At 49.1% G+C, this 13,756-nt stretch overlaps 1 protein-coding gene across 1 annotated transcript; it reads left to right on the top strand.

Moving 5' to 3' along the window:
- The first annotated feature begins 236 nt into the window (after positions 1-236).
- Positions 237-4,573, top strand: SSR2 (signal sequence receptor subunit 2). Its single transcript, XM_037371106.1, has 6 exons — positions 237-351; positions 1,954-2,108; positions 2,677-2,775; positions 3,165-3,273; positions 3,444-3,521; positions 3,813-4,573. The coding sequence occupies exons 1-6, from the start codon at positions 262-264 to the stop codon at positions 3,921-3,923; spliced, it is 642 nt and encodes a 213-aa protein (XP_037227003.1). The 5' UTR covers positions 237-261; the 3' UTR covers positions 3,924-4,573.
- The last annotated feature ends 9,183 nt before the right edge of the window (positions 4,574-13,756 follow it).

Genomic DNA, 13,756 nt, shown 5'->3' on the forward strand with positions numbered 1-13,756 from the left:
AACGCACCGACTTGCAAGGGGCCTCCAGCAAACCCCAGTCGCAGCTCCAGACCGAGGCCTGTTCCCTCAGGAATTGCTGGTGGGAGCCTGGTCTGCCGCACCCCCCGCTGCCCCGGCACCCGTGGGGCTGGAGGCTGGGTAGGGCAGGGGCCGGCACTCTGCGAGGAGGGGCGATAAGTGCTATTTTTGAACGAAAACCTGGTGGTTTCGGGTTTTAGGAAAGCTGCATCCTCCTGGGCGGGGAGGACTACATTTCCCAGCATGCCGCGGGCGGCCGCCATGTTGCATCGCGTCACTTCCGCTGCTGCTACGCTGACTCGGCCTTGCCCTGAGCGCCGAGGGGCAGAGACGGTGAGGGCTGGGGGGGGTCCCGGTCTCCGGCGGGGGGGCTGGTCGGGGCCTGGCGGTGGCTGCGGTGGGGGTTTTGGGGGGACGGGAGGGCCCAGCCGGGCCTTGCTGCTGGTGATGGCTGCGCTCCCCATTTCTTGAGCGCTGAACCCAGCGGTAGCGTTTAACTATACGTTAAAGATATATGTGCGCAGAGCGTAGGTCAGGCTGGCCCTCGAGCTGCCCGGAACGGTGATTTAAGGAGCTTCTGATCCAGGGAGTCGGCCTTGGGAGAGGTGAACCAAAGAACATCCCGGTTTTGCCGTGTAGGCCGGCACACTTAGACCATCGTGGTGTTAAACCCTGAGGAGTCAGCTCCTGCGGCCCTCAGCCTTGCCCTGGCCTCGTTATAACACTAAAAATCACACCCCCTGAGGAAATAAAAAACACTAAAAGACCCTTCCTCAGAGAGCGTGTGCAGTAGCATAAGGAGTATAATGGATGTGCCAAAGCGTAGTCAGTTATCTGTACAGACCTGCCCACCGGGCATGGAAAGTGTGATAATTTTGGTGTATAATGTTTGTAACTATGGCTGGCTTTGGTCGCTTGCACCCAGGTTTGCACAGCTCTGTCGTAAACCAAGATCTCATCTCGGGGTGTCAAACTGGGTTCTTGCACGGCAGGAACGGGCTCACGTTTGAGAAGCGCTGCCGGCTGGGGATGTTCTTGGGTTTGCGTGGAGCCGTATCCCTGAGCTGCCTGCCCTGCGTGGGTGTGTAGGAGCAGCCGTGGGTGTGTAGGAGCAGCCAAGGGTGGGAACGGGAGTGTGGAGACTGTGGCAGGGGAGGAGAGGGGAAGGAAGGGTCCTCCGGCGTGGAGGCTCTGACACGCCAGCGGTTTGTGCGCTTCAAAGCACTGACAAGTCTCCTGATGGGTTGCGTGTCTAAGGGGTGTGTGGGCTCCTTGTCCTCTCAGCAGGGCAGCTCCAGAGATGCTTCAGGAAAGTGGGACACGTGGCCTGAGGCAGGGATTGACCGAAAGGCCACTGGAGGGAGTTGGTGGTACCTCTGTGGCTGGAAATAGGAAAGGATAAGAAATGTTGGAAATGAGGAGCTAGGAGTTTCTAAGAACAGACAATTTGGTGGGGAGAAGAGCTGACTCTGTTGTATAAGACACTGCTGAGAAGCTGCCGTGCTTCGCAGTGGCAATTAGTTGCTAAAACTGGTGAAACGAATTGCCGGAGCTTTTGCTGTGGAAGCTAGTTAGAACAGGCTTTGTGATCGGAGACCTTTGCTAATTACTAAGATGTGATAAAGGGGAGCGATACTTGCCCAGGCTTTGAAAAGGGAGAAAACGGTCATTTTTCTTCTGTGCCTGCTGGTCTGGGTCACTGCTGTGCCAGTTCCTACGTCCTTGCACAAAAGTGCACAGGTATTTCAGGGGCAGTTGCAGACTTGCGTGGAGCGAGGGTAGCGCTCTGCCAGCTTGTGATAACCCTTTATCAATATTGCTGTGAAGTGTACAGCTGTTCTCCCACTACACATGAATGCCTGAATCGTCTTGTTTTCATCATTCTTTTTGCAATTAAATCATCAATGACGTTTCATTTTCTTTTTTTTTTCCTAGATGAAGCTCCTGATTCTCGCCGTGTTTGCCCTGTTTTACGTGGTGCGCTGTGAGGAAGGTGCCAGGCTCCTGGCCTCCAAATCTCTGTTAAACAGATACGCAGTGGAGGGCAAGGACTTGACGTTGCAGTACAACATCTACAATGTTGGCTCTAGGTAAGCCTCATCCAGCATCCTAGTACTGACCCAGGGCAAACGTTACGTGTGTATTACTATTCCTGTACTCCATGATGTGCTGTTAGCTTTGCTCCCCCTAACTCTGAGCTTACCAGCAGTGCTTGAAGATTTGACCCTGCAATTTGCCTTTTTCTTCCTCTTTCGTTGTCCTTCCTTTCACCGTTTCCTGCTTTCACCCCACGGCTGCTCTAGCTGTTGTTCCAATGTGGTGTAGTATACAAATACAAAAGTATTGTGATGCTCTGCTCCCCATGCACGCAGCCTCTCACTCTTGGATTTGTGAGCTCTTTCGCCTCTAGCTTCCCATTTTTGGGGTTTTTTTTCTTTCAGTTTCTCTCAGCTTCACCTTCCTCTTTCTGCAGTCTCCCTGTAATGCAGCTTGACTCTCCTCCCCATCTTCTACCAGTGACTTTTCATGTTTCAAAAGTCAGTTTTTCCAGCTGCTGAACTGTCAGTATGGAGCCGTCACCCCCCTTTGCTGCAGTACCCTGTGAGGAGAATGCCAACTCTAAGATTCTTTTCTCATCCCTTTTTTTGTTGCATTTAGTGCTGCTTTAGATGTGGAGCTGTCGGATGATTCTTTCCCCCCCGAAGATTTTGGCATTGTCTCTGGGATGCTCAATGTCAAGTGGGACAGGATTGCTCCGTATCTTTTCATGTTGTGAAATCTCTCTCAGCACTCATTCTCACCCCCAAGCATCCTGTAGCTCTCCCGTCTTCATCCATTTTCGCTGAAATTCCAGCGTGCCAGACCCTGGGCAGGGTACTGGATGCAAATCTCTCTTCTTGAAGGTGCTGTGTTAAAAAAAAAAAAAAAGTTCCTTGCAGAGAGGGCCAGGTCCCTGCGCAATTCCTCTGCCTGGGATGGAGGAGCAGCTGGATCAGCCTTGGATGGGTCTGGATGTCTGTAGCCACAGGGGGCTCGCATCTGTCAGCCGCACTGACTTTTCCACCTGGTTTGAGGCTGCTCTTTACCCATCTCCTTGCTTTTCTTTGATGAAATGCAATGGTTTTCCTTAACTTAACGGCTCTCAGAGCGAGTAACGTGTCCCACACTGTGGTTCTGCGGCCTCTCAAAGCTGGTTACTTCAACTTCACCTCTGCTACCATCACATACCTGGTGCAGGAGGGCGGACAGGTTGTGGTGAGTTGACTATTTGTAGGATCCTTGCCCAAATCAGAGAGCAGATACACCTGGCTGCGCTCCTTGAGCTGCTTGTTGGGGGTTGGTGCGTGTCCCTGCTCTCCTACGCTGCACAGGCTCTGTTGCAAGAAGGAAAGGTGGCAAATACTATGTTTTTCCCCCTCTTTCAGGTTGGTTTCACTAGTGCTCCAGGGCAGGGAGGCATCTTGGCTCAGCGTGAGTTTGACAGGAGGTTCTCCCCTCACTTTGTAAGTACCTTTCAATCGGGAACGGAAAGTGCAACCCAGCGCGGTGGCTTTTGGCCAGCTTGTGGTGCGTTTGGTTCGTGCTACGGTCACCTGGAAAATTCCAACATGGATTGCAGTTAATCCATATTGGTTGTCCAGAAGAGTATGGCAGAAAAAGCAAGGAAATCTCATCCTGGCTGCCTCTGTGGAGGAGCTGGCATGGTGGGATTTGAGCTGGAAGAAGATCTGATGGCTGCAAACTCACATGTACATGATTTGTTTTGACTTCTTTGTCACCATTTCTCCTTCTAGCTGGACTGGGCAGCTTTTGGTGTGATGACCCTGCCCTCCATCGGGATCCCACTGCTGCTGTGGTACTCGAGCAAGAGGAAGTATGACACCCCCAAGACCAAAAAGAACTGAGCAAAGCCACCAGCACCCCAGAGCTCGGGAAAGAAGCCACCCAGAACAGCAGGGATCAGTAACAGTCACCCTGCCAAGCACCGCCCTGTCGGCAAGAGGGAATCCAGCACTTCAACAGCAGCGATGTGTTGTCTTCTACATTTTAAGAAAGAAACAAATGAAAAAGAACCCAACTGGAAATCCCAAACTGCCTTGTCTGTGTGTTCGGAGCAGAGGCCCCTCGCTTCATTGCAGACAGTGCTGGTGCCTCTGTGCTGTGACCGAGGGGCACAGCTCTGCAGTGTCTCTGAGGCCTGCGCTGCCTTCCAGCCTCCATTTGGCCCAGTGGCTCTTTGCCCGCTGCAGTCTTCACAACTGAATTAAATCTCAGGGCCCCCTTCTCCCACGTGCTGCCTGCCTCGCTGAAACATCTGCGGGAAGGAGCTCTAGTGACAAAACCAGAGCTCCTTTTGCTAGAGGCTTCTCAGAGCTGCTGTTTTTTCAGGTGGGGTGCAGGAGGTCCCTGTTGATGCTTGTTCTCTCGGAAGCCCCGCTGTGTTTCGGTGAGCGCTTCGTTGCTGTGTTTCTGTTCTTTCTGGTTGCTCTGTTAAGGGTTGAGCTGTGTTGAGGTACTGAGGATTTTTTTTAATAAAAGAAACACCATGAAAGAAGTTTGCCTTTCTTTTGCCAGGAAGTCCTGGAAGCACCTGGCTGCTAATAGGTATACAGTCAGTAAAATAAATCACTATAAATAAAATAAATAGAAGAGGGAAGGAAGGGTCCAGAAGGCCTGGTACTTTGCACCAGCTTTTTCTCCAGCTCCAAGCCCCAATACGAGATTTTCCTCCAGCTCCAAGCCCCAATACGAGATTTTTCTTCACAGCCATACATAATGTAGCTGTGACTGTGCCTTGGGCAGCAATTCGTGCTTTTCCTGTGGGGGAGGTAGTGGCATAACAAGGGCTGACAAGTGGTGAGAGGTGGCTGGTTTCTGCCTTGAGCTCTGGGCAGGGAGCCCGGGGCTGTTCAGAGACCGTGGCTGTGCCGTGCTCCTGTGGCACTGTATGGCTTGGTCTGCCCAGCTGTTGGACCTCACTCAACAGCATGGTGGTACCAACTGAGAAGTCCTGGGCCATGCCAGAGCGAACGCTGTGCCTTTGTTACCAGACCAATGTTTCCAAGTCGGAATTTCAGAATACGGACAGGCTGAGAGAGCTGGGGTTGCTCAGCCTGGAGAAGAGCAGGCTCTGGGGAGACCTTAGAACAGCTTCCAGTGCCTAAAGGGTGCTTATAAGAAAGATGGGGCCAGTCTTTTTAGTAGGGCCTGTAGTGACAGGACAAGGGATAATGGTTTTAAGCTGAAAGAGGGGAGACTGAGATTAGATATTGGAAGAAATTCTTCACTGTGGAAGTGGTGAGGCGCTGGCACAGGCTGTGTGTGCCCCATCTCTGGCAGTGTTCAAGGCCAGGCTGGATGGGGCTCGGAACAATCCATTCTAGCAGAAGGTGTCCCTGCCCATGGCAGGGTCAGAACTAGATGATCTTTAAGGTCCCTTCCAACCCAAACCATTCTGGGATTGTTCTCTAGACCCTTGGCGCCAGCTTTGCTGCCCTGCTCTGGACACGCTCCAGCACCTCCATGTCTTTCCTATGGCAAGGAGCCCAAAACTGACCACAGGATTCAAGGTGTGGCATCACCATTACAGGGGGACAATCACTGCCCTCATCCTGCTGGCCACACCATTTCTGATACAAGCCGGGATGCTGTTGATGGCCTCCTGGGCACACGGCTGGCTCATGCCCAGCTAGCTGTCAACCAGCACCCCCAGGTCCTTTCCCACCAGGCTGCAGCGCTGCCTGGAGCTGGTGTGACCCATGGGCAGGACCCGTCACAGAGCCTTGTTGAACCTCGTGCACTTGGCCTTGGCCCATCGGCCCAGCTCCCTCTGCAGAGCAGATCAACTTGGTGTTGGCTGTGAACTCAGTGCACTCAATCCCCTTGTCCAGATCATTGATAATTAAATGATATTAAACAGGACTGGCCCCAGCACTGAGCCCTGGGGAACACCCTGTGTGCATGGCGCCAGTGGGATCTAACTCCATCCACCACCACTTTGGGCTCGTCCGCCCGCACAGTTTTTACACAGTGAAGTGTGCGCCTGTCAAAGCCGTGAGCAGCCAGTTTCTCCAGGAGAATGCTGTGGGAGAGAGCGTCAAAGGCTTTCCTCAAGGCTAGGTAGACACCATCCACATCAAAGGCCCATCCACGCTGGCTGGGTCTGATCCCCCCATTGTCCTGCACATGCCGCGTGATCTGCACCCAGGGCGATCAGCTCCATGCCCTTCCCCGGCACAGAGGTCAGGCTGACAGCACGTAGCCCCCCAGACCCTCCTTCCAGCCCTTCTTTAGGTGGGTGTCCCACTTGCTGACCTCCGGTCTGCTGGGTCCTCCCCAGTGAGCCAGGGCTGCTGATGAGGCATGGAAAGTGGCTCAGTGAGTGCTTCCACCAGCTCCCTCGGGCGGATCCCATCCGGTCCCAAATGAGGTCACATTATATGCCGTTAAAAATTGAAAGTGAATGCTTAGAAACTGTGAGTGGAAGGGGAATGATGATACATGCATCGTAAACTTCTTACCAGTCATATATTCTCTGTGGTCCTTTAAAAAACAAACCAAACCCTCCTCTCCCTCCATTAAAATTCTAACTTCTGTGAAATGATCCCATCTTCTTCCCACCATGAATCAATTCCCAAAGCTCTCCAAATTTCTGTGCAGGAATTTCAGAGAGTGCTGTGCATTTGTGAGCTAAAACACAACCGAGGTCAGTACCGCTACTCCAGGCACTTGTGTTTTGGCAATTCTAGGCTCCTCCTCACTACCATGGTGGTACTTCCCTGCTGCCCTTCCCTGCAAACTCACACACAGGCATTTCCCAGACAGCGGAGCACAGAGCTCTAGCCCGTTACACCTGAATTCCTCACATTAGGTAAACAGGAGTAAAGCAGCCAGCCCAAACAGCTGTTGCTTCTGTTTCATAAGCTACATAAAGTACTACTAGTAGTAATACTCACTTTAGCATGCTAGAATTAGTGAATTAGAGAGCTGAAGCAGTTCTTTTTACTGATCTCATCACTCAAGTAAACACCCACCTCAGGGTTTAAACCTGCATTAAGTTACTCATTGCAGAAGCCCACGAGGGTAAGAATCCTCCTTCTGGCCAACACAAGTTTTCAGTATCGGCTACAATACCGACCTCAGCGGCTGTTACAAGTTTTGTGGCAGGTACGTGAATTCTTCCTGCTTTTAACCAAATCACTTCTAATTCCAGTTGATCCCATAAAACCAAAACAACTAAGCTTTCAGACATCTGAGTAAACTAAACAGCCTGAAGTGGTCTATAGCTCTACTTCCCAAATAAACCCTTCACATCCATGTTAAGGGCTCAGCTGTTTTTGGCCAAGCAGGGAAGGTTTAGCTACCATGTTTCCCCGAGCCGCCGAGTAGATGGTTATATTGCCCCGCTGGCTTACCATTTCCAATCTGTCACCTCTACAATGACTGTAACTGCTGACAAAACTAACACACTGGCATTTCTTTGAAAGCTCTTTTGAGCCTTGTTGACTTCTCTCGTGGATTGAATAGTGCCTTTAACAATATCCCCCCTGAGGGCGCCAGAAAGCCAGAAAAACCAACACCACGTGCAGCAAGAGCAGCTTCCCACCCAACTTGTAATGGCGTCATCTCGTGTTTACAGGAGGAAACAAGTTCAACTGAAGCAGTGCTTTTACGTTTACCCCATCGCCTCAGCTCTCCCACTACAACATGATATGAAATCCGCCACTCATGGAAGTTTTTTCCGAGGCCAGCTTTTCAAGGTCAAGGCAACCAAGATAAATGATTAACATTCTGTCCAAGCAGAAGGGAAAGGATGAGATGGAAAAGAATAATATGGAAAGATAATTGTGAAAAAACAGTTTTTCCTCTGTCTTCACTAACGACCTGGATAACACCCTGTACAACATCCTTACCGTTACTTGTCCAAGCTGGTTAACCTCAGGAATGGAGCAGTTAGTGACAGACAAGTGGATGATGGACTGTGGCTGGGGCCACCTTCTGACATCACCTGAAGTATATTTAAATAAAACACAAAGCTGTTCACTGAGGAAAACAAACCCTGGGGTTTAGGGAATTAATGTCTCCAGTTGCCTGTTGCACACCTCTTCCGCAATATACTGAGGGGGAAAGGAAGCTGTCAAAAATTCTGATTTGTTCAGAAGAAATGCTCGCCTGCATCATACTGTGAGGAATACGAGTGATTTTCTTTGGAATCAGCTTAAACGGAGGAAAGACCCAGTAAAAGGGGAAATATTCTGCTGTAAAACGTTATACACATTTCTCTTTTTTGAAACATCAGTAGACAGAATACTAGGACTGTTAGTGTTGAATCACATGAGCCTGTCTAAGAAGATTTTGGCACAGATTTATTACAGAGTACAGGGATTTCTAGCGAGGGAAGTGATTCTGCCTTCTGAATGAAAGGACTAGGAGAAAACAACGGATACTTTACCAAAATACAGAAATGGTATCAATGGTCCCTGACAGCAAATATTTATAAGATCCTTTTTTATATGAATGTAAAGACATATAAAACATCCCGGCTTCAGAATATCATCGTAAGTGGGAATATTTTTATTTTTTCTTAAAGAACTTTGGAAAAAGGATTCCACAATGGGTCAGAAACACTCAAAGGTAAAGCAGATTTAAAAGCTGCACACTCTTAGCTTGACTTTCCAAGGAGCAGAAGTGAATCTTCTTCCCACCTTGTCCCAGGCCATAGCTATCAGTTGTCTGGCCGACAGCAACAGCTCTGAAGTACGTACAGTTCAGAGTATTTTCCCACTTCTTCCATTTGCCTGTGAATACACCTTGCCATGGCTTCACCGTTCATTTCCTTCACGATAACTAAGAAAGAACTGAGGCAGGAACTATCTACTAGGCAAGTTGTGACTACTCTATATTGAGGCTTGGCTTTTGGGATATCCATAGTCCTAGACAGAGGATGCACGGAGCTCCAAGTGGCAAAATACCACCTAATAAATACAGTGAGTGTGAAGGAATCAGTTCCTCTGCCAGAAGAAAATGTATGGACTAAGCTACCAGCTCAGAGTTAACGCAGAGGCGTATCGCTGTTTCAGATGTGGTTTATATAACACAGAAACATCGGCAGTGGGAGATGAAAAAACATCTTAATCCTGCAACTAGGAATCTCAGGGAGCTTTACAAATAAAAGTCAATTGCCACAGCCTGCCAAAAAAAGTTATCTAGAAATTCATTAGCATTTTACAGAAGGGTAAGTGGAGGTTCTCCTGAGAAGTCATTGCTAAAGCTGGCAATTACAGTCCTGACACCTTTCGTGCACTCTACCAACGTTTGCACAGTAGAAAATAACAAGTGGTTTGTAAATGGTGTTTCTTCTGTAATTATCAGTTCCGGGTTTTTTTTCAATAGAAGGTGAACATTACCAGTTAGTACTGCAACCTACCAACTGTAGTACTCACACAAGTATAATAATAGGAGACGCTGCTTGCAGCTTCAGCTTCATATACCTGAAGTTTTTCCTCTGCAAAGGAATTCAGTGAAAACTCAGGATTTGAACAGTAACAATGAGAGACTTGCCAATCTCAAGCTAATTAGAGAGAGAAGGGGAGAGCAGAAAGGACCAGAGTGCTTCACACATTCTTCCTTGAGGGCTCTGTATCCGTGTCCTGCTCTGCATCCTTAATTCCAAGGCCTATCTTGGTCTCCAAACACCTTGTAGAAAGTAACTTGCTCTTGCAAGAGAAATAGAGCGCAGCTTGAACCACAGAGCAGTTCCTTTCACATAGGTGTGAACAAGAGTATTATTATATGAACTGAGGGACTAGAGAGAAAAAATTCTGAAGAAAATTACCACCTTTGCCTCTTAACTGTAGAAGATCAGAAACCAGTTCAGCTTTTATCCCTGCATTGCCATCTTCCAGGACCTGAACTATATGGTAAGACCCCTCATGAGAAGACAGGAGCTCTTTAAAATGCTCCTTAGAGAAATGGTGAGTTACTCTCAGGTTCTGCAAATTGATAGAGATTAGTGAAAACTGTGTCCCCCCCCAAGGAAAACCCAGTGCACTTTCCACAAACGCAGAATTGTGCATTTCTGCAGAGGTTTGTAATGCCGTAAGAAGATTGGTATGGATGAAATGTGAATAGAAATGTGTGTGAGGGAGAGACTGAGATAACAACACAGCAAGGGTTAAGCTCCTTCTCCCTCTCATTTCCTTATTAGTGCTAAATATCTGTAACACAATTAATCATGGCACTCCCTTTGGCAGCTGCTGGTTGTTAACTAAACACATACTCACATCAGATAAATACAGTTTAGTACTGGCTGCGTCATAAACTTCCTCAGTGATCACATACTCTCACTCCACTTCCAGTATCCACCTGTCTCCTGCGTAGACGGTGAAACCTGAAATAAAACCTGTGGTTTGCTCCTGACAACCACCAACAGCAACTAATGGTAGTAATTCATTTTTCATTAAGAAACACAATGTATTATCAAAAATTATTAATCTGCATGCCTCAACTGGCTTGGAAATCTGAAGTTTGTGTTATGCTTTGTCCCAGGGCAGGCAATCAAAGTGCCAGTGATGCCAGTTTCTCTAACAGAAACATCTTCCTGCTGCCAGTAAACAGATTTCAGCACAGAATGGAGAAGGACAGCCGTGAGGCAGCCTGCACTTATGGTCACTGTGAAGCTTTTCTGGATAGGAATTAGTGACTGAAGCAGAAAAGCTCTCATTATGCATCCTCTGAAGTATCCAGTAACATGTAAAAACTAATTCTTGAATCCAAACAAACACTCTCCAACAAAAATAGTTCAGCAAGCAGCACAAAAGTGGCACGAAGGCAGTCATGACACAGGCTTTCCAAGCTCCGAGGCCCATTCTCTGTTGTTAATCTTTAGTTTAGTTAATTACGCTGATTTAGAGAGCAGCCCACCAAACTGAGAAAAGCCAACTTCAATTTTCAAATCAGTGCACTTGAAAAGATGCAGTCTGCTTTTGCCTTAAGATTTAGATGCCTACTGCCAACATAATGGATGCAGTTATATTTTAAAGAAATATGTTCCTGATTAAAAAAAAAAAAAAGGGGGTGAGTTTTACAATTCATTCTCTTATTACCTACAAATTCAGGTTCCACACACATGGAAAGTGCAATTAGGAAGACCAGATGCAGCTTGTATGTGAACATCTTTGTTTTCCTACAGGAATTCTTTCATGATTTTCATTTTATTAAAAGAGAATATAGACATCCTCAGAGAGACCAAGTAACTACTCTGAGAATTTAAAGCATTCAGAGAAACTCAGAATTAGAGCCCAAAATTTTCTGTTTGCCTTTACAGTCTCTTTTACTACAAATCAGGCTGGTCACACTCAGGAAAGATGGCCACATATCCAGACATAAGATTTAGCTGGAACTCTCTTTAGAAAGATACTCTTATGAACAGAGCCAAGGCTGCTCTGTCCCAGCTGCTCTCACTGTGGCTGTCTTCACCTCCAGGCTACTGGAAGAAGGTCAGACCCACTAGACACAATAACTTGGTTGTGAAGTTCAAGTTCATGATGTTCAAGGGCAAGTTCTAATTCTGCAAAAAGGTCACTTTACAAATTAGGGGAATCTGATAATCCTCTACAGCAAGGCGAATTCACACAGAGACTAAAACTCATGAATTCTTGCTAGCTGACATAGTAAAACCAAACCTCTATTCCTTTTAAACATGAAGACAACAAGAAGCATTCCTTTCTCAGAAGGAAAAGTTACAGCTTTGGAATTATAGGAAACCTTATCTCACAAGCAATACCTGTGATGTCCAGAGCTCTCACACCCAGCTCCAGGGGAGAATCATCCTGAGTTGGGGAGAAAATTTCAATATTGCCTATCATATCAACAATGGCATCATGACAGAGCAAATGGCTGGTCACTACGAGAACAAATAAACCTTAATTCAGCACCTACAAGCTCATAGTGGCTTCAAAACTCATGAAAAACTAGTACTAGTGAAAATAATAAAGAACAAATAGGTGGCTTCCTGCCCTACAGAGCCTGAATAATGGTACCACAAACCATAGGTTTTTCAACAGAAGAAATTGTCCGTCTTTCTAAAAATTTACATCTATGTGTACAGTCCTGTGCTCTATGAATTTTTACTTTTCTACCTACCACGTTCCTCAGCCATCACAACACAGCTTAGCTTTCTGGCTTGCAAAGACTGAGCAGACACCAAAGCTGTCCGGGAACAAAGGACACTGTTCTCATCAACGGGCTCAGCAGAGGCTGTATCGTAACACGAGGAAGGGCTGAAAAAAAGACTGGATGATGTTTTCCAACCCCCTCCACTCACAGGTATATCTTTAAATGGGCTTAAAAGCAGGAAGTGCTTAAATAAATGCAGGTTTGTCATTAAAGCACTCCCTTCTTTTTGGTATTTAGTCCTGTAATAACCCACTTCAATGCATTTTCAGTGCTGGGTGGAGCTCGCTCACCACAGGTCACCTATTGAGTCCCAAAGGTGCACAGGCTGATGGCCCCTTGGGGAACAAGTTTTGATGTTGACACCGGCCAACAATTAGAGCCCAAAAAAACTAACAACCCAGGCTGGGCCCGCACCAGCTGGCAGCCACAGCCAGGCACAGCTGGGGTGACATGGCCTCCGTCCCCCGCTCCCTGTCAGATCGCACAGGCCCCGCACGCCACAGGGCCGCTAAACGAGGTGGGCACCTTCCCGTCCCGCCAGCACACAGCACGGCCATGCCCACCACCCCACAGCAGATCCTGAGCTCAGGGTTTTGCTTCTTTTTTCAGGACAGACCCTAGTGCTCTCCAAACCTTTCCCTAGCCCAGGAAAAGAAGCCACTGACCCCTCCTCCATACACCCTCCCTTAGTCCCTTTTTTCTCTAGCCTTCTTCCCAGAGGGTTCCCACCTCCACCACTCCCCACAGCCTTTTTTTCCTCCCCTCAACACCCCCCGTTTCCCCGAGAAGCAACAGCTTCCCCACCACTGCCCGCTCACCAGGGCTAACAGCCCTGCCAGCCGCCGGCTCTAAGGGAACCCGCGCCTCCCAAACACAGGGCAGCAGCGCTCGGGGCACATCTAACGTAAAGGCGAGGAGGGGCACCACCAAGAGCAGGAGGAGAATAAGAAGGAGGAGGAGGAGGCAGACGAGGAGGAGGGCGGCAGCCGCCCGAGCCCCCCTCAGCCCCTCACACCACAACCACGACGGCGCCAAGCTCCGGCGCGCGCGTTTCCCGCCTCCCGCGTGCTTCCCGCCTCCCGCGCATGCGCCGCCTGCCGCTCCCCCGAGGGGCTGAGGGGAAGGGCAGGGTGGCAGGGGGGGAAGCTGAGCCACCCTGACCCGCTTTCGTGCCCTCATCCTGGGTAGAAGCTGACCGGCCTGCCCTTATCATCCTCCGATCCCCCCTCTGAGGGACAGGCACAGGCCTAGGAAGAAGCAAGACAGCCTGGCCTTACCGTCCCCATCTCCCCTCTGAGGGGCAAGGACAGGCCTGGGAAGAAGCAGGCCAGCCCGGACCTACCCCCCTGCCCCCGATCTCCCCCCTGAGGGACAGGCCTGGGAAGAAGCAAGCCAGACTGGATTTATCCCCCTGTCCCCTCCCTGAGGGATGGGCACAGACTGGGAAGAAGCAGGCCAGCCTGGCCTTACCCCCAGGTCCCCTACCTCGAGGGACAGGCCCAGGCCCAGGCCCAGGAAGAGGCAGGCCAGCCTGGCCTTACCCCCAAATCCCCAGTCTCCC

Source organism: Falco rusticolus, chromosome 19 (genome assembly GCF_015220075.1).
Source record: "Falco rusticolus isolate bFalRus1 chromosome 19, bFalRus1.pri, whole genome shotgun sequence".
Lineage (NCBI taxonomy): Eukaryota > Metazoa > Chordata > Aves > Falconiformes > Falconidae > Falco > Falco rusticolus.

Excerpts from the sequence above, each read along its gene's own strand:
- SSR2 (XM_037371106.1), top strand. The coding sequence starts at position 262 with ATGCCGCGGGCGGCCGCCATGTTGCATCGCGTCACTTCCGCTGCTGCT. Across the intron at positions 2,776-3,164 it reads AAGTGGGACAGGATTGCTCC|AGCGAGTAACGTGTCCCACA; the intron begins GTATCTTTTCAT and ends AACGGCTCTCAG. Across the intron at positions 3,274-3,443 it reads AGGAGGGCGGACAGGTTGTG|GTTGGTTTCACTAGTGCTCC; the intron begins GTGAGTTGACTA and ends CCCCTCTTTCAG.